The 25,410-nt window shown below is 61.3% G+C and overlaps 2 protein-coding genes across 2 annotated transcripts in view; one reads left to right on the top strand and one right to left on the bottom strand.

Moving 5' to 3' along the window:
• Positions 1-15,513, top strand: part of HDAC7 (histone deacetylase 7) — a 35,498-nt gene extending 19,985 nt beyond the window's left edge. Inside the window, 22 exon segments of the mRNA XM_021092604.1 lie at positions 481-596; positions 784-909; positions 1,247-1,338; positions 1,528-1,623; positions 1,758-1,812; positions 1,815-1,937; positions 2,148-2,332; positions 2,558-2,731; positions 3,967-4,186; positions 5,508-5,641; positions 5,801-5,921; positions 6,174-6,223; positions 7,421-7,528; positions 8,426-8,481; positions 8,590-8,677; positions 10,009-10,128; positions 10,335-10,432; positions 11,619-11,737; positions 12,392-12,525; positions 12,851-12,935; positions 14,067-14,205; positions 14,350-15,513. Of these exon segments, the coding sequence (XP_020948263.1) occupies positions 481-596; positions 784-909; positions 1,247-1,338; positions 1,528-1,623; positions 1,758-1,812; positions 1,815-1,937; positions 2,148-2,332; positions 2,558-2,731; positions 3,967-4,186; positions 5,508-5,641; positions 5,801-5,921; positions 6,174-6,223; positions 7,421-7,528; positions 8,426-8,481; positions 8,590-8,677; positions 10,009-10,128; positions 10,335-10,432; positions 11,619-11,737; positions 12,392-12,525; positions 12,851-12,935; positions 14,067-14,205; positions 14,350-14,395 (2,485 nt within the window). The 3' untranslated portion in view covers positions 14,396-15,513.
• SLC48A1 (solute carrier family 48 member 1) lies at positions 15,483-24,847 on the bottom strand. The gene is made up of 3 exons (XM_021092605.1): positions 24,569-24,847; positions 18,800-18,967; positions 15,483-17,614 (listed from the first exon to the last, which is right to left on the bottom strand). Exons 1-3 carry the CDS (start codon positions 24,702-24,704, stop codon positions 17,478-17,480), a joined length of 441 nt encoding a protein of 146 aa, XP_020948264.1. The 5' UTR covers positions 24,705-24,847; the 3' UTR covers positions 15,483-17,477.

The following is a 25,410-nucleotide window of genomic DNA, read 5'->3' as shown; positions in this document are numbered from 1 at the left end:
GCCCGCCTGCCCCTCCTTCTCATGTGTCAGCCTGGAGCACACACTTCCCCGCTCTTCCTCCCAGCTCCCATCCCCTGATCCGAACCCCTGTCCCAAGGGGCACCTGCCCTCTTCTGCCCTTTACTTATCTCTCCTAGCCCCGCCAGAGGCCCTTCCTCCTGCAGTGCCTCTCCACCCTCCCTGCCCATGCCGTGCACACACCCATGCTGGCTTCCTTCTCTCTGTCTTCCCCTGAGCACAAAGATACCTGATTCCTAGAGCAGCTTCCTCCCACTGTATCTGGCCTGCACCCAAGCCCTGGACCCCGGCTCCCAGCTCCCCTGCTGGGTCCGAGGTCTGTCTCACCAGCGGGCTGCTAGTGGGATCAGTGGTCCAGTGCTGCCACCTGGAGATGGCCCCTATTCCTGCCGACCACACCGGGCTGGCCGGGCCTCTGGGCACCCCTGCCTCTCTGAAGCAGCCTTGGCGCTCACTCCACAGAACTCTCGAGCCCTTGGAGACGGAAGGAGCTGCCCGTTCCATGCTCAGCAGCTTCCTGCCTCCCGTTCCCAGCCTGCCCAGCGACCCCCCAGAACACTTTCCTCTGCGTAAGACAGGTGCGGGGACAGGCCAGCAGGGACCCCCCCAGGGGAGCTGAGGGCGCCGAAGTGTGGAGGGGAGGGGGCCCCGGCCGCACACCCTGGCTTTCTCTGGACTGCCCACCTCGGGGAGGACCGGGAGGGAGGGCGAGGGACAGAGCCCAGGAGGCCGGGCACAGACCGAGCGACGCCTGTGCTCCCGCAGTCTCTGAGCCCAACCTGAAGCTGCGTTACAAGCCCAAGAAGTCCCTGGAGCGGAGGAAGAACCCCCTGCTCCGGAAGGAGAGTGCCCCGCCGAGCCTCCGGCGGCGGCCGGCAGAGACCCTCGGCGGTGAGGCCCCGCGGGGTGGGCTGGTGGCAGGCCTTGTCCCTTTTGGTCAGGCCCCATCCAGGCAGGGGTGCCCTCCCCAGGGCTGCTGTGGGTGGTTGTCGGGGTGTGTCCCACACACTTGGCAGGGGGCGAGTTGGGGCTGCACCCCAACTCTGTTGGCTTGGCGGACGTCTGCCCTGAAGAAGGGGCACCTTAGAAAAATGTGTGTCCAAAGGCACTGGAGGCGGGTGGCGGGCCGCCTCCTTCCTGCCCTGTGGCCACCCACTGGGGAAGGGTCCCCCCCATCCCCTCCAGGCCACGTGGCCCCTGACTGCCATCCCCTCTCCCCAACCCTCAGACTCCTCCCCCAGTAGCAGCAGCACGCCGGCGTCAGGGTGCAGCTCCCCCAATGACAGCGAGCATGGCCCCAACCCAGTCCTGGGCTCCGAGGTAAGACCTTGCCAGGCTGGGCTCCCAGGGGCAGGTCTGAGGCTCAGCCGTGCTCTCAGCAAGCGGCCTGACCAGGCTGGGGCCACGGGTATGGGCAGCCCCCACCTGAGCCTCCTGGGGGTCCTGGGGAAGGCATGCCCAGGGGTAGAGGTCTGGGACCAGTGACCCCTGCCCTGCTCCCCACGGCAGGCGCTCTTGGGCCAGCGGCTGCGGCTGCAGGAGACCTCTCTGGCCCCGTTCGCCTTGCTGCCCACAATCACGCTGGGGCTGCCCGCCCCTGCCAGGGTGAGTGGCTGAGGCGCCCTCTCCTGCTCCAACTCCCGAGATCTCTCACTCCCTCCTCCTACACACCCCCCATGGCCGTCACCCTCCCCCCTGCCTGATCTCCTCCCCTCTGAAGCTCCCCACCTCTCCCCCAGGCTGATGGTGACCGCAGGACCCATCCGACTCTGGGCCCCCGGGGACCGGTCCTGGGGAGCCCCATGCTCCCCTCTTTCTGCCCCACGGCCTGGAGCCCGAGGCCGGGGGCCCCCTGCCCTCCCGCCTGCAGCCCATTCTCCTCCTGGATCCCTCAGTCTCTCACGCCCCCCTGCTGACTGGTGAGTCCGCAGCTTCTCCAGGAGAGGGGCTGGATCCCGGCATCCTGCCGAGGGCCAAGCTTGGGAAGTGACCCATCCTTCTGCCCCCACCTTGGCAGCCCCCATCCTGCCATGGGTCTCCCTGCTAAGTCCCTATCCCCACCCGCTGCCCTTGCTTCCTTCCCTTCCTCCCTGTGGTTCCCTCCTTATGCCCCCCCCCATTCTTTCCAGTGCCCGGGCTTGGGCCCCTGCCCTTCCACTTTGCCCAGTCCTTAATGACCAGCGAGCGGCTCTCCGGGTCAGGCCTCCACCGGCCCCTGAGCCGGACCCGCTCAGAGCCCCTGCCCCCAAGCGCACCGCTGGGTGCCTTGCAGCCCCGCCTGGAGCGGCTCAAACCTCATGTCCAGCTGATCAAGGTGAGGGAACCTGGGTCGGGGAGGTGGTGAGGGCTTGCAGAACTGGGCCTCTGGTGGCTGAAAGAAGGGAGACTCAGGAGGGACAGAGGCCTGGAGGGAGGGCGTGGCCCCTGGGGCCCCAGAGCTGCATGGCCACTGGAGTCCCAGCAAGGTGAGGGGCCCCCTGGCCCAGCCCACCACGTCCCACCCCAGCATGTCTCCTTAGTGGGCATCTCCCCTCCCCAGAGGCCAGCCAAGCCGAGTGAGAAGCCCCGACTGCGGCAGATACCCTCAGCCGAGGACCTGGAGACGGACGCTGGGGGACTGGGGCCAGTGGGGGAGGATGGCCTGGAACACAGGGAGTCCAGCCACGGGCAGCATGAGGCCAGGGGCCCTGTTCCTCTGCAGCAGCACCAGCAGGTATGGTAGTGCCCAGGCACCCCTCGGAAGGTGTAGTTGGGAGACTAGGCCTGGTAAAGATGGAAGGGAGGGAGACCGGATGTCAGCGCAGCTCTGGGACCTGTGGTTACTCTGCCAAATCCTCACTGAGGTACGGACAGACAGACAGACACACCCACACGCACGGACACGTGCATCCAGACACACACATCCACGGGCATGTGCCCTCCAGCAGCCTTCCCATCTCAGGGTGAAGCCAGGTCCCTTGTCCAGCAGTGAGACTGGCCTTTTGCAAAGCTGCCCACATTCCTGCCCTGGCACTTCTCCCCCGTGACTGCTTGTCCTGCTTCCAGGAAGATGCTAGGGCAGGAAGTGGGGCAGAGCTGGGCCTGGCCCTTCAACCAGCAGGTTCTCACCTTGCGAGTCTAGCCACAGGGTATTCGTTTGTTGGGGCTGTTGTAACGTGTACTGTGAACTGGGTGGCTTCAACAAAGAAGTTTATTTTTCAAACTGTGCTGGAGGCTGGAGGTCTAACATGAAGGTGTTGGCCGGGTTGGTCCCTTCTGAGGGCTGCGAGGGAAGGGGCTGTTCCAGGCCTGTCTCTTTGGCCTGTAGACGGCCGCCTTCTCCCCGGGTCTTCACATTATCTCTTTGTTTTGTTTTGTTTTGAATTACTCAATGAATTTATTACACTTACAGTTGCACAATGATCATGTTCTTTCTGTCCACAAGTGTGTCCCAGTTTCCTCGTTTTGTAAGGACCAGGGTCCTGTTGGAGCTTAGGCTAGTGACGTCACTTTAATTTGAGTACCTCTGTAAAGACCCTATCTCCAAATCCAGTCATGTTCTGAGGTCCTGGGCGCTAAGATTTCCTTCTGTCATTAAACATGAAGTGGGAGGGGGACACAACTCAGCCCTTAGCATATGGCGACAGTCCACTCAGGCAGGTAGGTCCCCACATCCTTGGAGAAAATGGGGTCCTGGTCAGAGCTGGGCCCAAGGCCCCTCACCCAGTTTCTGGCTTTGGTGTCCTGAGGGCCCAAGGAGCCCCGGCGGAATGGGATAGTCACCCGGGGTGCAGACTTTTGGGTGGTTTTTGGGGGCAGGAAACCTAGAGAGGGAAAGGCTAGGGCCCAGCTGGGAGGCTGGACCAGGGCCATCTTTGGAAAAGGGGCCTGGAGGTTCCCGAGGCCGGGGCAGGGGCAGATGGAGCAGGACCCCGAGGCCCTGAGACTGAGGCCCTCTGTGTCCCCCAGGTGTTCCTCTGGGAGCAGCAGCGACTGGCCGGGCGACTGCCCCGGGGAGGCGCTGGGGACCCCGTGCTGCTTCCCCTGGCCCAGGGCGGTCACCGGCCCCTGTCCAGGGCTCAGTCGTCCCCAGCCGCACCCGCCTCACTGCCAACCCCGGAGCCTCCCAGCCAGGCCCGTGTCCTGCCCAGCTCAGAGACCCCCACCAGGACCCTGCCCTTCACCACAGGTAAGGCCCGGCTTAGAGGGCAGGAGGAAGGGGCTGGGGGCACACAGGGTCAGGGCACAAGTCCACGTCTGTCTCGTGGGTCGCTTGGGGCATTTTTGGAGGCCACAGAGCACTTTCTCAGTCTTGATGAGATCCCCAGTGTCCATGGAGCTGACGGAGCTGGTGATGGTTCTCATGTTGCAGCTGGGGAGACCCAGGCTCGGGAAATCGAAAGGGACGGGCTCATGGTGACGCAGCGAGCTGGCCGTTAGGCCAGGCTGAGGATTCAGGTCCCCTGACAACCGGTTTAGGCCTTTCACAAAGGATGTTTATTATTAATACTCTGCTTGTGAAAAGAACACAAAGGCATGTTAGAAAGCCTGAGAAAGACAGAAAAGCGTAAGAATGGAATAAAAATTACCAGCCAATATCCCACTCCCCAGAGGCAATCACTCATAAATGCCGTCAGATTTCAGGCCAGTCTTCATTCCAGCCACCTGTACAAGTGCCTAAATGGCGTACCCACGACGTTTTGTGGCTACGTTTTGTACCCAGCTTGCTTTATTCAGTTTGTACATCGTGAACACTTTGTGATATAATTAATCTTTTCAAATGAGATTTTGTGGCATGTCATCCCAGGCTTTTATGTTCATGTAAAGATTTCCTCTTGCTGGAGCAGTTAGGCGGTTACTCCTTTTTCCTTGTTTGAATTTCCTTGAACATACATTGTCCCTCCTCCTGGGATTGTTTCCCAAGGGTCACTCTCAAGGAGAGGTGACCCCAGGTCAAATGGTGTGAGCATTTTGAGGATCCCCGATGTCCTGAAATGTGCTGAAAGTGACTTCCCGCTGACACCATGCAGAGCCCTCGTCGGGGCGTCCCACGGGTCAGGCCAAAACAGTCACTTCCCCAAAATTGCATCTGTCCTGTCACATGGCCCTGTGTCACCACGGGCTTCCCAGCTCCCAGTTTGGGGGCACCTATTTGAATCATGACATCCAGTGTGAGCCCCCAACAGCAGGCCTCCCTTGGGCTCTGAGCGCTTGAGGTCACAGTCATGGGGCCATATCAGGGGCGGGGGGTCAGTGAGTTGGGAAGGCTGCGGCCGTGAGGCAGTTGTGTTGGCTGGGGTGGTGTGGTGTGGGGGTGAGGTGTCTGAGGCTGCTTGGGTGAGCAGCGGGGGGGGGGGTCCCAAGGGGCAGGGTGGGGCATGCGGAACTCTTGGGGGGGGTGTCCTCCCTGGCTGCATGTGGGTGCTCTGTCTGCAGTCAATGGCCCGGGGTGGTGGGGGTGCTGGGGTGGGGACTCCCAGGGTCCCAGCCCTGACCCTGGCTCCCAATAGGGCTGGTTTATGACTCGGTAATGCTGAAGCACCAGTGCTCCTGTGGGGACAACAGCAGGCATCCGGAGCACGCAGGCCGCATCCAAAGCATCTGGTCCCGGCTGCTGGAGCGGGGGCTCCGGAGCCAGTGTGAGGTGAGGGGGCAGCGTGGGGGGCTGCGGGGTGGAGGCGGTACGGGTCATGGAGGGGAAGGGGGTAGGAAGCCCTGCAGGAGGTGAGGCACCGGCCGGATGGTGGGAATGGCAGGGCAATGGCTGAGCAGGGGCTCAGGAGCTCTGTGGGCCCTTCCTCAGTCTCTCCGGGGCCGGAAGGCCTCCCTGGAGGAGCTGCAGTCTGTGCACTCCGAGCGCCACGTGCTCCTCTATGGCACCAACCCGCTCAGCCGCCTCAAACTGGACAATGGGAAGCTGGCAGGTAGGGGCCCGATGGTACCTGGGGCCCCCAGATCTCCCCCGGCTCACCCAGCCCGTGCATCCCCTGTGCTCTTGTCCTCGCTCTGCCCGTCCCTCCAGGGCCCTGGACACCTCCTCACTGCCCACAGCCCCTCTGTGGCCCACGTCCACCCCATCCCTGCCCACCCAGCCCACCCTCTTCTAGGGCCTCTCTGCTCCCGGCCCAGCCGGAGGCTGAGTGGGCTCAGCTCACACGCCTGGGCCTTTCCCGCAGGGCTCCTGGCACAGCGGATGTTTGTGATGCTGCCCTGTGGTGGGGTTGGGGTAAGTGTGCCCAGGTTTTGCTGTGCTTGGCCATGGGCTCTCAGAGCTCCTCCCTCCCATTCTCCCAGGCCCAGCACTGTCCCGTAGTGCCCCCAGACGGGTAGGAGCCCCTGGGGGCGGCGTGCCCTCCCGGGTGTGGCGCCCCCCGTGCCTCACACTTAGGGGGCGTTTGGTAGCTGTTGAGGAGGCTCCAAGAGCAGAACCGAGCCCAGAGCTTGGGGGCATCTCCCTTCCTGAGACCCTGTGGTGGGGACTGGCTTCTCCACGCTGCCTCCAGGCAGCTTTGCCTCCCCGAGTGGACTTCCAGGAAGAGTGGAGCGGCCTGACCTGGGGCTTTGGTGTTGGGGGGGGGGGGTCCTCCGCTGTCCTTGGTGACCCAGGCACGTCTCTCCTACATCCTGGCTTTCCCTGCTCCCCCTCACCCTGCCCGGGGACTCCTGTCTCCTGGCAGTGCTCTCCTGCCCAGAAAAGGCCCCTGCGGCTGTTTGCCCGCTGGGCATGGGGAGGCAGGGACGGAGGCCCAGTCCTGGAGGGGGAGTGGAAGCTGTAGCTGGGGGGCGGGTTGGGAGCCGGTCAGCACCCTGCTCACAACTTCCCATTTCTTGCCACTTTCTGATTTTTCCAACTGTTGTTGCTTCTGTTTTCTCCTCCCTCCTCTCCCTCTCTGTCTCTGTCTCTCTCTCTTTCTCCAGCCTCTTGAGACTCTCTCTGCCTTCCTCGCCTCTCTCGGTCCGCCTCGCCCTCCCCATCTCCCCATCACGGCCCCCGGCCCCTCCCTAGCCTTGAGGCCCAGGGACTGGGTTTGGGGGGCCTCCCAGCCTGGGCTAGGGGCCCCGAGTGGAAGACAGTGGTGCAGACGGCCCCTCAAGCTCCGACCGTCCTGAGGGCCTGAGCAGAGTCAGCTGGGGCTTAAAACCCCCTCCAGGCCCAAACCCCAAGTCCCGCCCAGGTAACGCCATGCCCCCTCCTCTGACCGGGGAGGCAGGCGCGATGCTGCTGGCAGAGTGCTGGCCAGATGCGGGCTGGTGATGTGGACAGAAGCTGGGAAGGAGCAGTCGTGCTGGGATTGGGGGACATGGGAGGCCTTGCCTTTGGGCGGTGGGGCACTGGGGTCCTGGCCACGGGTGGGCCCTGCCCCACGGGCCTGGCTCCCGAGGGAGGCCTTGGATGATGCGGGCCCTGACTCTGGCCCCGCAGGTGGACACCGACACCATCTGGAATGAGCTGCACTCCTCCAACGCGGCCCGCTGGGCGGCAGGCAGCGTCACCGACCTCGCCTTCAAAGTGGCCTCCCGGGAGCTCAAGGTAGGGGGTTCAAGTGACCGGTGGGCAAGCCACGGAGGAAGGAGCAGCCGGATGGGGCTGCTGGGAGGCCAGACCAGCATCCAGCATTGCCTTCCTCTTGGCCATCATCCCAGGGTTTCGCTAGGGAAATTGAGCACTCTGGGGCCTAAGACGCCATCTGAACCCTAGGCTCATGTTACTTGCTGGGGGATCAAGCACGGTGCCGCTGGCCCTCAGAGAGACAGGGTCACGATCACCCAGGATCGGTTAACCCAGACCCACTGTGCGACCGAGAACAAGGCGCAGGGCCTCTCAGGGGCCCGTGCGTGGGCAGAGAGAGAGGTTCTTTCTGGTGCTGAGGTTTTACAAACTGGGTTGGCACCCGTGCTTGTTTGCTCTGGGCTGGACATCTTAGGGGGGCTTGTGCCGAGCCCCCCACCATTTAGGAGCTCAGAGCCCAAGCCAAGGCTCCACTGTCTCCAGCCAGGCAACTCTGCACGTGTTTAACCTGTCTAAGCTGCAGATTTCTCCTGTCTGTAACCAGAAATAATAATGGTGTTTATCTTATGAAGATGCTATGAAGATTAGATAATCTTTACCTCAGACAGTTGTGAGATGAAATCTGGCGTTTATCAGTGCGTAGCACAGTGCCAGGCACATAGGTTTTGCCCAACAAATAAGAGCTATTGTTCTTTCAAAGTGATAAGAGCCCGGACCCACCGGGGTGGGAGGTTCGCAGAGGCCCGGAGGTCAGCATGGGGACCGTTGATTTCCAGCCTGGTCGCGGTTGGTCATCCTGGCAGCTGCCACCCTGTGGTCCCTTCTCGGGGGAGGAGCCTGGGGCTGGGGGAGCAGGTTCGTGGAGGTGGGGGTCAGAGGGCTGGCTGTTTGCTTGACAAGTGTTCTTTCTGTTTCCAGAACGGTTTTGCTGTGGTTCGGCCCCCAGGACACCACGCAGACCATTCCACAGCCATGTAAGGCCTGACAGAGGCCTGGGTGGGCCGAGGTGGGCCGGGCCGGGGGCAGGGAGAGGGGGAGGCAGGAGGGATCGGTCTGGCACGACCTCTCTCTTCTCTTCTCAGGGGCTTCTGCTTCTTCAACTCGGTGGCCATCGCCTGCCGGCAGCTGCAACAACAAGGCAAGGCCGGCAAGATCCTCATTGTGGACTGGGTAGGTCTTGGTTCCCGGCCCCTTCAGGCCTGAGAACCTGTGGAATGAGCCCCGGACTCGGTCGTCATGTCCTGCAGAGTCCCGCGGTAGCCCCCCCCCCCCGAGACTCAGTGTCCCCTGTGTCAGATGCAGCTGAGGGGAAGGGCCACATTGCAGGGCCACTGGGAGGCCCAGAGGAGATGGTATGAGGGAGGCCTCAGCCATAACTGCTCCCACAAGGGAGGAGCTTTTTTTTTTTTTTTTTTCTTTCGTCTCTTTAGGGCTGCACCCGCCGCATTGAGGTTCCATGCTAGGGGTCTAATCGGAGCTACAGCTGGCCGACCTACACCACAGCCACAGCAACATGGGATCCAAGCCGCGTCTGCAAACCACACCATAGCTCAGGGCAATGCTGGATCCTTAACCCACTGAGCGAGGCCAGGGATCAAACCCATGGATGGAACCGAATCGGATTCGTTTCTGCTGCGCCATAATGGGAATTCCAGGGAGGAGCCATTTGAATGGTGTCTTTGGCCTCTCTGGGCTTCTTTCTGCAGACCTGACCGTTTCTGCATTTCCCCGGCAGGTAGTGACAGTCATAAGAGTAGATAACACCAGTATATCCCGCTAATCGCGTCTGCACACTGACCCCTTCCCGCCTCTAACTAAGACCTGGTTTACAGATGAGGGCAGTGAGCACAGGGAGGTTGGGTTAGGGAACCTGCACATAGCCGCACACCTGAGGCCCGTGACTGCACCTTGAGTCAGGGCCCCTGAGCTCTGGAGCAAGGGCGTCTAACCGCTTTGCACAGACACCCGCTGATGGGACGGCCCTGTGCGGAATGGAGAGTGCGGGAACGTTCCACACTCAGGGCCACGCTCGGTCCAAGTGGAGGGCCGCCGCGCTGGGCCTCAGGGCCTGCCCGTCCCTCTGTGACGGAGCGTGGCCTGGGAGCACCCGCACTGCTCCTTGGCCTTGGGCAGGACGCGCAGCGAAGGTTCCTGACGTGGAAGCCGGCCTCTTCCCTCTCCTGCCGCTCATCCTCCCCCAACACATCCTCCCAAGGGGCCGGCCTGCCCTGGGCACACCTGCTCCCGGTCAGGGTCTCGCGGTATCGCCACCCCCACCCAGCCTGTTATAGACGCGTCTGGGCCCACATGGAGAGACCGAGGCTCAGAGAGGGTGGCGGGTCACTCCGCAGTTTAGCTCTGGGAGCCCCTGCGTCCTCACCCCCAGTCCAGGCCCCTGACCCTCAGAAGGGTCACCAGGCTCGAAACCTTTCCGTCCCGCCCGGTCTCCACCCCTCTGCTTTCAGACCGGCCCTAACCCACCGCCCGTGTCCCCCGCACAGGACGTTCACCACGGCAATGGCACCCAGCAGACCTTCTACCAGGACCCCAGTGTGCTCTACATCTCCCTTCATCGCCATGACGATGGCAACTTCTTCCCGGGCAGCGGGGCTGTGGATGAGGTAACCCCACCTTCTGGCCCCACTGACTCTCCCGGGCTCTTCCTCTGTCACGACCAGCTGTGCCAGCCCGGGCAGAGCGTCGCGCCTCTCTGATCCTCAGTGTCTCCATCTGGAGGTGAAGAGGCTGGTCTCGCAGCACAGACCTCCTGGGATTCCTCTGCCGGGACTCCGCTCTCCTCACGTCTCTCGTGCCTCCTCTTCCCCAGGTGGGAGCTGGCAGCGGTGAGGGCTTCAATGTCAACGTGGCCTGGGCTGGAGGTCTGGACCCCCCAATGGGGGATCCCGAATACCTGGCTGCCTTCAGGTCAGTGCTCTGGGAGCCCAGCAAGGCCACCCTCTCCTGCCCCCTTTCCCAACAGTGCCAGGTGGGAGGTGATCAGGTGGCTTGTCAGCCTGACCTCATCCAACTCCTGGACGTGATCGGCCAGCCCCAGAGTGGGCCTGTGGACCGAGACAAAGGGAAAGGCACTGTTACCCTGGCCTCTACGGCCTCCTGTCCCTGCGGGAAGAAGGGACCACGGGAGGAAAAGGTCGAAGGGTGCTTTGTAACGTCACGCATTCCCGAGAGCCCGTGCTGAACTGAGTCGGGGGAGATGGGCAGGCTAGAGTGAGCAGAGCCGTCACAGTCAGTCAAAGAAAGCTGCCTGGAGGAGGTGGGCTTTGTGCAGGGGATGAGAAACTTAAATGGTGAAGAAAGAAGGAAAGCGAGCCGGGGGTGTCGGGGGATGTCCCTGGCAGGCGAATTGCTTAGGAAGAGCCATTCCAGAAGAGGGGCTTTGGGCTCTCCTCGGGAGCCCCTTACGTCTTTGATTCTGGGGGTCCTGTGCTCCATTTAGAAAAAGAAAAAGAGAACCCTGGACGTAGTTCTCCAAATACTTTTCTGGAGTATTCTCCATGAGGGCTAAAGCTGTGGGTGCCCTGGGTTGGGGTTCCTGGCATCTGTGTGCCCAGAGCCCAGGGCCTTGAAGGACCCTAAAGTGAACCCTAGAGCTGGGGAAGGGATGGAGCGAGGCAGAGGATGGGAGTGGATCTGGTGGCCCAGGACCTCCAGAGGGTCTGTTGCCCTGGTCAGCCCTCAGGTGGCGAGCGGTGAGGTTTGGCCAGCTCAGCCCTAAGTGGATGGCAGCTAAGTGCAGAGCGTTTCCGGTCCCTGAGGCTCAGTGCCCTGCCCCTTCCCCGCGGCCCTGCCCACTGTACCCCCCCACAACACACATGCCCATGCCTCTGTCATTTCCTTGGGTGCTCCATCCTTGGCTTCTTCCCGCCTCTTGCCAGTTAAGAGCCCCAGGTAGCTGAGCCCTCAGGCTGTGCTAGGGCCAGGGGTGGCCAGCCAAGGTCCAGGAAGTCAGAGGAGAGTGGCTGTCCTGGAGTCCTAAGAGCAGTAACATTGGTGGCAGAGGGCTGGCACCAGGCAGGGCCCTTGGCCTCTTCCCCCCGGCTGCCCTGCACAGCGTGGCGAGCACCCCGCTCCTCACACCTCCATCACACAGGACGGTCGTGATGCCCATCGCCCGAGAGTTCTCTCCGGACCTGGTCCTCGTGTCCGCGGGCTTTGATGCTGCCGAGGGCCACCCGCCCCCGCTGGGTGGCTACCATGTCTCCGCCAAATGTAAGGAGGGCCCAGCCCAGGGGGCGGTAGAGGGAATGAAGGCGGGGCCGGGAGGGGCGGCACTGCCCCCGTGAAGGGGCAGGCGGCAGTGGCCAGCAGAGCGCCACGAGTGTGAGGAGGACTGGGGTTTGCAGCCCCCCCAGAATTCGCAGGGCTCCCAGCCTAGCACAGCCCAGGAGGGTTCGCTGCGGGAGGCCTGCATCACACCCTGGGGACGGAAGTCCCGTGGACAGGACACCCCTTCCCGGCTGTGTCCTTCCTGGGCCGGGCTGGCAGCCTGTCCTGAGGCAGGACGAGGAGGAGCTGTGTTCTCAGAAGGGAGGAAGCCCGCTCGGAGCCCACTCGGCCTCCTGGGCCGGGAGGACAGCCTGGAATATGGGGTGTCTTAGTGAAGAAGACACGGGCTAGAGTCCTCCATGCCCCGGGTTCAAGCCCCGCCTCTTACTCGTTGCCCTTAACTTCTCCGCGCCTTCGGTGAGGCGCACGCACAGGATTTACAGGGATTCCATGTGAAAGCACTTGGGAAAGTAGAGATTTATGCATCGGAGTCATTCTTTCTAGGGGAGGAACCAAGCGGGGAAACAGCAGGGGTAGGGAGGGTGCCCCCCTCCTCCACCCCGTCCCCTCCTAATCCTCCTCCACACCCGCATCTAGGTTTTGGCTACATGACGCAGCAGCTGATGAGCTTGGCGGGAGGTGCGGTGGTGCTGGCCTTGGAGGGCGGCCATGACCTCACAGCCATCTGTGACGCCTCCGAGGCCTGTGTGGCTGCTCTTCTAGGCAACAAGGTGAGGTGCCGGTCCCCCATCTGGGCACCTGGGGGGAGGGAGTCCAGCTCTCCTTGGACCGCCCCAAGGAGCAGGCCGCTGGGGCACCTCCCCGAGGCCTCACAGATGGGGTGGGGTCAGGGTGGCAGGTCCCCGAACGAGGAGAACCAAGTGGACATCTCTTCCCCAGATGAGGTGAGGTCTAGGACCAGCATCTCCTGCCCCAGGCAGGGCCAAGAGCACATGCCTATTGTGCCAGGAAAGCCAGGTCCCTGGGTGGGAGGGAGCTGGCTGGGGAGGCGGGTCCCCTGGAGACGCGTGGCCAATGTGCTGCCTTCTGCCACAGGTGGATCCCCTCTCAGAAGAAGGCTGGAAACAGAAACCCAACCTCAACGCCATCCGCTCCCTGGAAGCTGTGATCCGGGTGCACAGTGAGTGTGGGCAGAGGACGCCGCTGATCCCAGACTCGGGAGAAACTCAGGGGTCTGCTCCCCCAGTGACCAGGGCCCCAGGTCTTCCAGCGCCAGCCAGGCAGAGGGCTCTGCTGCGGGCTTCCCAGAAAGTTCCCTGCGGTCATGGGGGGCAGCCCCACCCGTGAGAGGATACTCCGGAAACCCTCTAGATGCACCCGGGGGGGGGGAGACCAGCAGACAGTGGCTCCTCCACACAGGACTGGTCTCCCGTCTCCAGCCGCTGCGCCAGGCCAGGGCCCTGCCTCCAGTAGCACTCTGGCTTGTGTACCGGAAGTGCTGGTGCCCACCTTGACCCTCCATCCTGGCCGCAGGAGGCCTGCAGGCTTTGGGGGCTGGGTCTTAGAATCCCCCACATCTGGAGAGCCCTTTACATGTCCACCTTCAGCTCAGCATCTATGGAGCACAGGATGTAAAGACCCATGATCTATGCCAGGAGTCCAAAAATGAACAAAATTGATTTCCCCCGACTCAGTGGGGGGCTGGACATGACAGTGAACTTGCTGCTGGTCCTTGATACGGAGCCCTCACCCTGGGCCGGGCTCTGGGCGGGGTGTGTTCCATGGACATGACCTCTCACAACGTAGGCGGGCTGGTCATGTCCGCGGTCAGGGGGCACCCAGGGCGGGTGAGCGGCTTGCCGATGGCCACGCAGAGCAGCCGTGGTGTTGGGCAGCTCTCCTGGCACCGAGTCCTTCCCGCCTCCCACACCCCTGTCCTGTGGGCCGAGCCGAGCGCTGAGCAGGGGCTGCATGAGTGGGACCCTGGGCTCCAGGAGGCTCGGGTTGGGGCTCCATGAGGTCACTGTGACACGGACTCTATCTAGGGGAAAGGAGGCCCTACTGGTGCTGTCAGGAACCCTGTACCCATGGGGGTGGGTCAGCGGCAGCCTCTTAGCCAGAGGCCTGGGGGAGTGGCTCGGACCTCGGCAAGGGCCCTTCACAGTGACCCTGAATCCGTCATCCTGTCCGGGCAGCGGGGGCCAAGTCAGAGAGGGCGTTGTGTTGAGGGTGGAGGCAGGGGAGAGGTGACCCCATATTGAGGACACGCCTGCTTGTCCCCCAAGCCTTTCTGACATGGTTTCTCACCTAGGTGAATACTGGGGCTGCATGCAGCACCTGGCCTCCTGTCCAGACTCCTGGGTACCCAGGGTGCCAGGGGCCGACGCAGAGGAAGTGGAGGCAGTGACTGCACTGGCATCCCTCTCCGTGGGCATCCTGGCTGAAGAGCGGTAATGCCAGAGCCCCGGCTGACACCCCCTCTGCCCGGACCCCAGATCCCAGCACAGCCACCCCAGCCTTCTTAGGCTTCCCGGGCCGAGGCCCTTCGTGCAGCCCCTGGCCCTCCAGCTTCTCCACCCTTATCGCTCCCCCAGGACCTCAGTGCAGCTGGTGGAGGAGGAAGAACCCATGAATCTCTAAGGCTTCAGAACGGATCTGCCGCCAGCCTCGCCCTGCCCTGCCCTTCGGACCTGGTTCTCCTCTAGCCTCTGGCAAGAGTTCCCGCTCCCCGCTCCCGGGGTCTTCAGAGATCCTTCGGGCAGGTAGTCGGGGCCAGAGAACGGCCCCTTGACGGTCACCCCAAGGAGCCTGAGAAGGCCCCTGGGTCTAGGAGAGGGACCAAAGAGGACCCTGCGAGGAGGCAGGCTGGGGACCAGCCGGGCCCCAGTAGGGCCCTCCCCAAAGCAGAGCCTACCCTCTGGGGGTTCAGGCCCCGGGCTGGGCCCCATTCCTCAGGACCGCGCAGAGGAGGACTGGCCCAGCCGGGCCCCCCATAACCACTATTCTCGGCTCTATAGACCCCGGACTTTGCACACAGCCCCAGGCTCCACACAGAAATGTGAACTTGGCCTCAGCCAGAGTGGCCCTTCCTGGGCTCTGGGGGGAGGCGGGTTGGGGGCGGGAGCCGGGGAGTCCCATATCCCTGAGTGCAGGGGGAGTCCCCCCTCTCACCTGCTTCCTCAGATGACTCTGGAAGCTTCCTCCCCACCGCTGGGCAGAGAGACAAAGTTCCTTCCGAGAGCAGCCACGGGTGGGCCCCCCATCTGGTCCCTGCCCCGACCAGAGGCCACCCGTGTCAACCATCTCAGCCCCCTGGTAGAGCAGACAGGCGCTCTCGGAGTTCTGCGCTTCCTGATCCAATGGTGCCAAACCCTTCATCTCCCCTCAGAAGCACCCAGGGCTCCTCACTCACCGCCCCCCCCCTCCACGAGCCTGCCTTCTGGCGTCTCCCCCACCCCGGCTGCCTCCTGCCCTACATAGGACTAGCTTGGCTGAGGGGAAAGGGGGTGGGAGAATGGATGGGTGGCACAGGGGAGGGGATGCTGCCCTGGCACCGTCTTCGAGGCTTCTGGGGTCCAGGCCTGGGGCCAAGAAGGAAAGTATTTGTGTGTGAGAGAGTGAGAGAGTGTGTGTGTGTGTGCACGCGCGTGTGTCTTCCCCAGGACCACCATACCCTGTGTATGTATGCATGTTTTTGTAAAAAAGAAAAAAAAGAAAAGAAAAAAAATCTGAACAATAAATGTTTTATTTGCTTTAAAGGTGCATGTGAAAGGACCTCTGGGGAATGAGGGGTGGGCAGTGGGCCTGCAGCCACACAGTACAGCCTGGGCCCCATCTGATGTCCAGGAGAAGGGAGCGGGTTGGGCTGGGGAGAGCTGCCCCCCAGCTCTTTGGCCTTGTGCGGCAGCTGCCTTGCAGAAAGAGTCTGTTCTGAACACACCCTGGCTGCCCCGCCTGCCCCATGAAGAAGAGGCAGCAGCTCTGCCCCTGCTGGGGGCGGGGGATCCGGACACCTGCGGACCCAGCTCTCTAAGGCCTCTTCCTAGTCATGAATCATTCCTACTTGGGTTCACCTCCTGGGGCCTCTGTTTATCAGTTAAAGGCTCCAGAACCTGTTAGGTTCCTTCCTGCTCTAATGTACCATGACTCCTGAAGGATCTTCAGAGCCTATTAAAAGGAGGTGGGGCGGCAGGCCTGGGCAGGCTCACCCAGTGTAAGCAGAAGAAGCTGCCAGGGCTGCCCGTGCCTGTCTTTATGGTTCCAAGGCAGCCAGCCTTCTTCAGCCTGCAGGAGCAGGAGCCTTGTTACCTCCGACTGGCCCCACGCCCTCACAGCCTGGAGGACATGAAGGGAAGCGGGTTCATCCCCTTCCTGTCTGGCCTGGCCCCTGGGGTGACTAGCACTGGATCCCACAGGCATGACTGAGGCTGTGCCCAGGGGCGGCGTCGCCCCAGCTGGGGTGGGGGGTCCTGAGGGAGCTGGAGGGGGAGAGCTGGGCTGTGGGTTCCCCCTTGCCGGTGGCACCAGAGCATGTGGGCTCCTCTGAGCTAAGGAAATGGCTTCAATGGCTTCATGGACAATGGGAGACCCACCGACCCACCCTTCCTGCCCACTCTCCCCACAAGAAAGCACCAGAGGCTTGGCTGATAGAAATGGCCGCTGTTATTTCTGCTAAAGTGACAGTGACACAGATAAGGCAAAGAGCTGAGGGGCAGGACACATCGGGTGGGGAAGGGGTAAACCGTGCAAAATGGCAACCGAAGATAAAAAGATGTGGCCCCTTCCCTCCCGAGTTAGGTGAGCCCTTGGGCCAGTGTGTAGGCAGTTAAGCAGGTTTTGTCCTCTAGAAGGGAGGTTTTAAAAGGTGCTTAAGTGAAGGGCAGTGGGCAGGGGCAGGAGCTGGGAGGTGTCGCGGGGCCGGGGGTCATCTGGGCGTTGATGAGGGACAGGCGTGAGAAGGCCAGGGGGGCACGCAGGGCTGGAGGCGCTGGGCCCTTCCCGAAAGCCCTTCCGGGGGCAGAAGCACCTTCCCCAAGACCCTCAGTCTGGCCTCGTTCAGGGTGTCCCACTCTGGGGCGTGCGGTGAGGCAAGGATAGCTCTAGCGCTCTCTTGGGAACCAGCGCTGCGTGGAACAGGGTGGGAAGAGGGACACCGAACTCTCCCCTCAAGTCCCCAGGCCTTGGGAAAAGAGCCAAATGTCACCATCCCTGGGACCAAGGAGTTCAGCTACTGCCCCTTCGGGGACAACAGGATGGGGGTGCTGGGGTAGGGCGTCGAGAAGGCGCTGCCAGGGATCTCTTATTGACTTGACCTCCCCTCTTATTGACTTGGCCACCCCTGGTTCAGGGAGAGCACCCAGGGCAGCAGGGACCAAACCGCTGGCCTCCGGGCACAGGTCAAGGCCCCACTGCCCTACCCCTTGACCGCTGCCCTGGCCCTGCTTACAAAGATTACCCACCGAGGGCAAAGAAAACATCCACTTGGAAAGGTCTAAAGCTGTCCACCCGCCAGGCTGACGAGCAACATGGCAGGACCCCTCCCCATGGCACCCAGGGTTCCCCCAAAGGGGACCCTGTCTTCCAGGGAGGCAGACGTCCTCCTGCTGTGTATTTTCTGCCCTGGTTCTGGGGCTCCCAGGGGGTGGGGCAGGCCCACCCGGTGTCTCAGAGGCTGAGTCCAGGTCCTGAGGACCGCCGGGGTGCAGAGACCTCATCCCTTGGGTCAGAAATCGCTGAGGATGCTGATGTCGGCAAAGTCAGCCCGGTAGCGGTGGGCGTAGAGGCTAAGTAGGAAGGCCCACTTGAAGGAAATGAAGCTCCAGACACAGGAGAGGTAGTAGCTGTTGGGGTCTGTGATGCCTGCAGGGAAGAGGAATCCAACCATGACTCAAGAGGACTTTGCCCTTGCCCTTGACCCTGGCCACCATGCCTCAAGCCCAGGGCCCCTCTACCCCACAACCTCTAACAGAGGCTGAACCCAATCCAATGGAGAGATTCGGTGTGAGAGAGGTCTCAGAGCATTCAGAGTTTGCAGGCAGGAGGCAGTGGGGATAGGGAAGTTTAGGGCTAGCTGACCACATATCGTCTAGTTTCGTGCCATTTACCCTAGGCCACTTCCAACGTGCTTCAGCATCAGCGGGCAGGAAGGACCTTTGGCTACTTGCGGATTGCGGCCACCAGGGTGCGCTCCTGTCCCAGGACTGAGCTAAAAGGTCCTGCTAAGGACACACTCCGGCCTGTCCATGCATTTCACTGACCCCTTCCAACTCCTGGACGGGTCTATTCTCCCCACCTTTTCTTTTCTTTTCTTTTCTTTTTTTTTAAGTCTTTATTTATTTATTTATTTTTTGCTATTTCTTGGGCCGCTTCCGTGGCATATGGAGATTCCTAGGCTAGGGGTCTAATCGGAGCGGTAGCCACCAGTCTACGCCAGAGCCACAGCAACGTGGGATCCGAGCCGCGTCTGCAACCTACACCACAGCTCACGGCAACGCCGGATCGTTAACCCACTGAGCAAGGGCAGGGACCGAACCCGCAACCTCATGGTTCCTAGTCGGATTCGTTAACCACTGCGCCACGATGGGAACTCCTTTTTTTTCTTTTTTAAAAACTTATTTATTTATTGGGGAGGTGCTACACCCGCGGCATATGAAGGTTCCCAGGCTAGGAATCAAGTCAGAGCTATAGCCACAGGCCTACACCACAGCCAAAGCAATGCCAGACCGGAGCTGCGTCTGCGACCTACACCCTAGCTCACAGCAACGCCATACCCTTAACCCACTGAGCGAGGCCAGGGATCGAACCTGCGTCCTCATGGATGCTAGTCGGGTTCATTACCACTGAGCCACAACGGGAACTCCCCTTCTCCCCACTTTAACAATGAGAAAACCCAGGCACAGGGAGGATGGGTGAACTGTCTGGTCTCTCAGATGGAATCATTGCAACCAGGAGCAGAAGCTGGGGTCCGCGTGCTCCGCCACTGGGGCCCTCCACCCTACCCATCTCCTCATCCCCACCCCAACCCCCCACCCTCGGGCCCCTTACTCTGGTGTCCGGTGATGGCCAGCGCCAGGAAGGTGCAGAAGGTGGCGATGGAGATGGCAGAGAAGAGGACTCCCACAAAGAAGAAGCCGCGCAGCCCCTTGAGCCACGTCCTCCAGTAATCCTGCATGTACATCACGTGTGTCACCAGGACCCACAGCGCCAGCACACCTGCCGGGACAGACGGCTCAGCCAGCGCCCCTCTCCCCTCACCCGCCGACCCCCAGGGCCCTGGAGTCCCCGCAGGACCAACTGCGGCATAACAACACTAAGTCGACGCCGGCCATCTCACTCTCCCTACAGAGTGCAGTTTTCAGGAGGCTACGTGGCCGGTGGTACCGTGAGAATGTGAGCAAAAGCAGCTGAGGCAACCTAGCTGCCTTCTTATTAAGCCAGACACTAAAGGGACTGGCAAAAATGCAAAACCATGCCATTCGCCCTAATTTTTTTGTTTTGGAAAATCAGACTATTCCTCCCCCCAAAAAATGTTACTTATGTTAAGACAGTGTTATTTTAAATATTACTTTTAAATGCTTACAAACGCTCAGTTTTCATTTCTAGTACAGTACACATGGCTGGATATAATCCACATAAATAGGATTTCTTTGGGGTTTTACCACTTTTCAAGAGTATAAAGAGGGCCTGAAGTCAGCAAGTTTGAGGACCCCTGCAGCTCGGCCCGCTTTCTGGGGACTCCCCATTACCCACCCTGGGTGCCACCCACATGGGAGGCGTTCCTCCCACCCGGACGCTGCTGCTCCGCCTGGCCTTCAGGGCCACCACCTCAGTCGCAAGGGCCGGGGCCTGGCTCTCGGGCAGTGGGGCTCTCCCCAAACTCCATGTATCAGTTTTATGGGATGAGAAGGCCCAGCAGTGAAACCCCCAGGGCCACCCAGTGCCCAGGTGGCCTTCTTCTCGCTCTTGGCCAGACTCCCTGTTACGAACTCGCTTGCTGAAAGGGCAGGCCAGATGCCCCCCACCAGTCCTGGACCTGCCCTCTGCGAAGCCAGCTGCCACTCAGCCAACACAATGAGTGCCCTCAGTGCCATGCTGTGCCTGCCGCTGCAGCCCAAAGAGTGGAGCAAATACCACTTTCCTTGGCAAGGGTCCGGGGCAGGGCCGCAGGGTCGGGCAGGCGAGGGACGAGGAATGGGGTGTCCTGCTGGGTCCTGGGAGTCAGGAGGCCTTTCAGAAGGGGTACCTGCACTACCTGTGTGCAGGCGGGCACATGTGCACAGGAAGGGTGGGCATGTGGCTGGGCAAAGTGTCAGCTCTGGCAAGAGAGAGAAGGAAGGGAAGCTGACAGGGAGGTCGTGGTGGGAGAGGGCTTTGACGGAATCATGACTGTCTTTTTTTTTTTTTTTGCTTTTTCAGGCCTCTGGCACACGGAAGTTTCCGGGCTAGGGGTTGAATCGGAGCTGTAACTGCCCGTCTACACTACAGCCACAGCAACTCGGGATCCAAGTCACATCTGCAGCCTACACCATAGCTCAGGGCAATGCCGGATCCTTAACCCACTGAGCAGGGCCAGGGATCGAACTTGCATCCTCATGGATGCTAGTGGGGTTCTTCACCCGCTGAGCCACAGTGGGAACTCCCTGCATCATGACATTTGACTTCTTAGGCTGAGTGGTAAGAACAAGGGAGTTTGTTAAATTGTCTATCCTTTTCTACATGCCTGAAATATTTCATGATATTTTGTTTTTACTTGGGACCAAAAAACAAGGTGGGGCGGGGGGTCGGTTGCGGGGCCTGTCATCACAGAGCACTGCTCTGGCTGCCAGCTCAGAAGCTGCCACAATTCAGGCAGCCTGGCAAGGGGTAGAAAACCACGAGACTGACAGCCAGGAAGCCTGGGCCTGGCACCGCTGTGCGGCTCGTGACTCTCAGAGCCCCACTGACTCTACATCTGAAAGTGAGGGAGCCCAAAGGTCCCACCAGCCGGGAAACGTGGCGGCCCCCGGGCTTCCCCCCTAGAGAGGAGTCAGCCCCGCCAACACCCGCAGCTTCCCTTCCCAGGCCCTTGGGCCCACAGCCTCCCAGCTCTGCCCCTGCCTGCCCCCGGCCTTCCTTAGGGGGTGGGGCCTGGAACGTGGGCCCCTGCAGCCCTGAGATCGGGGTGAGCCGGCACCAGCATGCCTCCACGCCTGCTCCGGCAGGAAGCGGGAGCAGGCCAGAGGTGGACAGAACCACTCTGTGGCTTCCGCTTACGTCTTCCGTAATCGGGATGGATGCTGGCCACCCTTCCCAGAAGTCTTTCCCAATCCTCTCGCGTGCATCCTAAGTGTTCGCTGGGGGAGCTGCTGGGTTTCTTAAAGGGCCCTAAGAAGGAGGCAGACGGTCACTGGGTGCGTTCGAGGACCTGTCAGATGGGCACTCTTGCGACTGCTCCTCTTGCCCTCTGTCGCCTCACCATGCCACAGAGGGGCTGAAATAGGTGGCTCTCAGATCCTTTACCCCTCAAAGATTCTGGAAGCCAGCTTAGAAGAAAAATAAGGAGGTCAGAGCAATTCCCTCATGACTCAGCAATTTCTGGGTCAGGAAAGGCTGAAATAGGGGCCCGTGGAGATACCCTCCCTTCATCCACTGGCCATGTCCCGTTGGTGCCTCCAAAACGCTCCCAGACACCCCCAGACCCGAAAGGGCTGAGCAGGAGGAAGAGGAAGACGATGAGTTGGGGTGTCCCAGGTCCCAGGATGTCAGTTAATAAGTAGGCACAACCCGGCCTACCTCTCACTTCCCCTGCACACAGGCCTCGCCTCCAGATAAACACAGGCCACATCTGGAAGCAGACCCGTCCCCGCCCAAACAGGCTCCTGCCACTGTCCTTGGAAGAGGGACCTCCCCCAACCTCAACAAGGTGGTCAATGAAGAAGCAAGAGTCCCCCGTGGGTCCCTCCCCCACCTCAGCCCTGCTCCCTTCCCTGGGACCCCTGGACTCCAGGAAGCCTGGTCTGCACAATTCGGGGCAGAATGGACATGTTTCTAGGCCCACCGGCCTGCATGTCCAATCTCACTTCTTGCCCCACTCCACCTGCTTCAAGAACCAGGGCCTGCTTGGCCCGGTTCAGGGCAAGGCAGGTGCACAGTTGCTTAGTGAAAGTACCTCCCTTGCAGAGGCTGGATGGAGGTGAGGAGCCCAGGGGAGCTCACAGGGAAATGCAGACAAGCTGGCCCCTGGGCCTGGGCCCCACTCTGTTCCCACACCCCTGCCCTACACCCCCTGCCCACCAGCCCTGCTCACAGCTCCCTGGGAAGAACACAGACCCAGTCAGACTCCCAGGAAACACCTGACTATTCTTATTCCCTTTCCTTGGTCCGGCCGACCCAGAGCAAGCCTGCAACTCCCCAGGGATCCCACAGCAAAATCATCGTTTCTGCCTCTCCTCCAAGCCACTTCTTCCTGGACCCCCAGCGGGATGGGAGAGAGTGTGTCTCCACTCATGAACGTGCTTCCCAGGGCTCCAGGGCTGACCCTGTGCCAGAAGCCAGCACCCCCCGCCAGCAGCCCCGCCTGGCACACAGGGGAAGGCGCCTGCTGGGGCTACCCTCTGGTGACTCGGCAGTTTCTGAAAAATGCCAAGTCAGAATTGGGGTGCTTACAAGTCAGTAAATCCGCTGATGCCTCACCCTCAAAAGAGGAAGAGGCTGACTAGCTGCAGACTGTCTCAGCACCCACGCGCGGTGGAAAGGGCATGTGGCCCTGGCCTGGCCATCCCTCCCCCCGCCCGCCACACGGCCACGGCCACGACCATGGCCACGACTACCACGGTCACCGGGCAGCTTTGGCTCTGCGATGGTGGTCAAAGGCCGACAGTTTGGGAGGTGCCAGGACTCTGCCCAAGCTGGTTGCTGCCCTAGCACCTCTCCCTGCTGGCAGCTCCACAGCTGGCCTTGCCTCAGAAGTCGAGGGAGGGAGGGGGCAGGGTTCGGGTCAGAGGGAAACCCTGGGACTCTCCAGAGATGCGCCCCAAGAGGCAGCTGCAAGATGGGCGACTCAGAGAGAGGCCATTACAGCTGTAACATCCAGACCTGAATGCAAGTCTCAGACATCACCCCATCCCTGGCATCGCTCCCATTCTTACAGACAGGGAAACTGAGGCCCACGAGGCAGCATGGTGCCCGCGGCCACACGGCTCGGTGAGGCTCACTCCACCAGGCCAGACTCCAACACACCCAGCTCTGATCCCAGGGGCAGCCCTCCCTCCTCGCCCCCAGCCAGGCCAACCTCATCTCAGGTCTCCTCAGGGCCTCGCCTGAAGAGTTACCACCTTCCCCAGGGGAAAGCAGCAGCGCCGCCCGACAGGAAACAGAAAAACATTGCAAGGGCCAGAGAACCACCAGGAACACGGAAGGGTGGGGGGTGCAGAGGGGAAAGGGCAGACGTGGCCAGGCTGCCCCCTGGAAGGACGGGAACTCACAGGTGGTGGGGCATCTAGGCAGGTACAGAGCAGCCCAGCGGGGTGCCTGCCCACACTTCCTCAGAGACCCCCACAGGGCACTGCTTGGTATCGTTGGGCCTGTGTTTACCTATGCCCCTCCTGTAAGGCAGAAACCTCACCTCCAGTCCTTCTCTACCCAGGGATGGCACGCAGTAAACTCGGGGGCAATGAGCAAATCTAGTTATTTTTAGTTAGTCCGTGTAGGGCTCTTTTGGCAGAGGAGTTTCGTTATGGAATAAGAGAGCCTCCTTCAAAGTATTATCTTTACATGCATTTCTTTCCCAGAGTGCTTTTCCCACACTTATTTGATGTAGCACCCTAACTCTGGGGAAGCTGTTTATTTACACTAAGCCTCAGTTTATGCCTTACCTGTAAAATGGACACAATAAGAATGCCTATTTCATAGGCCTCATGTAAGGGTTAAAAGAGAAGGTGGAAGCCGTTTGCGTAACCTAGTGCCTGACACATAGAAAGCATTTTTAAAAATACGTTAGCAGGTAGAAATAACGTTTTGCCTTCACACAGAGAGGGTTAATAACACACCCAAAGGTGCACAGCGAGCAAGCAGTGTGTTGCTGAGCCTGGGACCTCCACCAGCGCACTGACATTCTTAACTCCAGGACATGCCTCCCCTGCCCTTCTTGAGGCACAGAAAGCTTTGTTGGCCGGGTGTAGCAGATCTTGGCCCAGGACCGCAGCAGAACGGTGGCAAAGAGACACCACTGTTGTCTGAAGACAATGTCCAGTTTCCATCAGATCCCTAGCGCAGTCCTCGGGCTGCGTCCGCTGAGGACTCTGCTGGGGGTGGGCTCCACCCTGGAAGGAGGGAGGTGGGCTTCTCCGGGAACCCCCCCAGCCCTCCTTTCCACTTAGCAGCTTCTCAGCCCTCACCTAGTCCTCGGGGCAGGGGCGCTTGAGGGGCAGGGATCCCCCAGAGCAAGTGTGTGTTTGTGTGTGTGTGAGAGATCTTTACACCTGGTCGCGCGAAAAGGGTGGCAAGAAGAGCCGGCGCGCAGGAAGGACGCTGTCATCGGACCCCGGGTGGAGGGCGGTCCGGCTAACCCAGGGGCGGCGGGGCTGGTGCCAACGGCAGAGACCGCACCTCTGCGCCCGGGGCCTCGGGTCTCCGAGGTCTCCGGAAGATGCCCAGGAGTCCGGGCCCGCCCGGGGCCTGCGCTGCCCACGGCCCGTTTTGGGTAAACACCCCACCCGCTCCCGGGGGAAGCGCCGCCCGCGAGGGGCTTCTCGGAGCACCCGCCCGCGCCTCCCCGCAGCCGCGCGCCCGAGCCGCCGGAGCCGGGAGCCGGCGTCCCCCGCGCCCAAGGGGTACCTGCGAGCCCCCCCATGGCCGCGGTCCCCGGCTGTTTGTAGACCACCGTCCAGACGAGGAAGATGGAGAAGCCGGCCACGGAGCTGAGGCCGGAGTAGGCGGCGCGGAGGCCGAGCTGCAGGCGGGAGGGGGCCATGGGGCCGCGGGCGCCGGGCGCGGAGAGCGAGCGCCGCCGATGGTCACAGGTGCAGGGCCCGGAGCGGGAGCCGGGAGCCGGGAGCCGGGAGCCCAGCCGGAGCCGCGCGCCGCCCGCGCTCCGCCCCCGGCCCGCCCCCCTCGCGGCCCGCACAGCGCCCTCCGCGGCCGGAGGCCGTCCGCGCCCGGAACCACAGCCGCCAGCGCGTCCGGGCCGTGGCCTTGCGTCCTCAGGCCCCTGAAGGTTTGGGGATGCCGCCGAGGAAGGCAGGTTCCGGGGCTCGTCCTCTGAGCTCCCAGATCAGGATATTTGGGCCTCGGCGTTTCTACAAACCAACTGCAGTGCCTCCTTTGAACGTTTCTCTCTCAATAGGAGGCACGTTCTCGCCGAAGTTTTCCGAGGTAAATTTCTTGTTAAAAAGTCAATATATGAAAATTAAGGAATATGAACGTACGCAGTGAGTATGAGTCCTGCCGCCTCTATCCATCAAGTGCCCGCTTCCAGCGTGAAGCGATTCTCCGAAGAGTCTTCTCATGGAACCCCTGGCCATCACCTTCTAACCTCCAACATCCCACTCTCACGGGCAGCTCCCCTCTCCTTTCACCTTCCCAAGTCCATCGCCCACCCCCAGTCTACCAAGTATCCCTCCCATCAGAGTCATACAATTCTAGGGTAGTAACGAATCTATAGCAGTTGTACCCTGAGC

The sequence above is a fragment of the Sus scrofa genome, chromosome 5, assembly GCF_000003025.6.
Source record: "Sus scrofa isolate TJ Tabasco breed Duroc chromosome 5, Sscrofa11.1, whole genome shotgun sequence".
In the NCBI taxonomy this organism is placed as follows: Eukaryota; Metazoa; Chordata; class Mammalia; order Artiodactyla; family Suidae; genus Sus; species Sus scrofa.
This window is presented reverse-complemented; position numbering and strand designations above follow the sequence as displayed.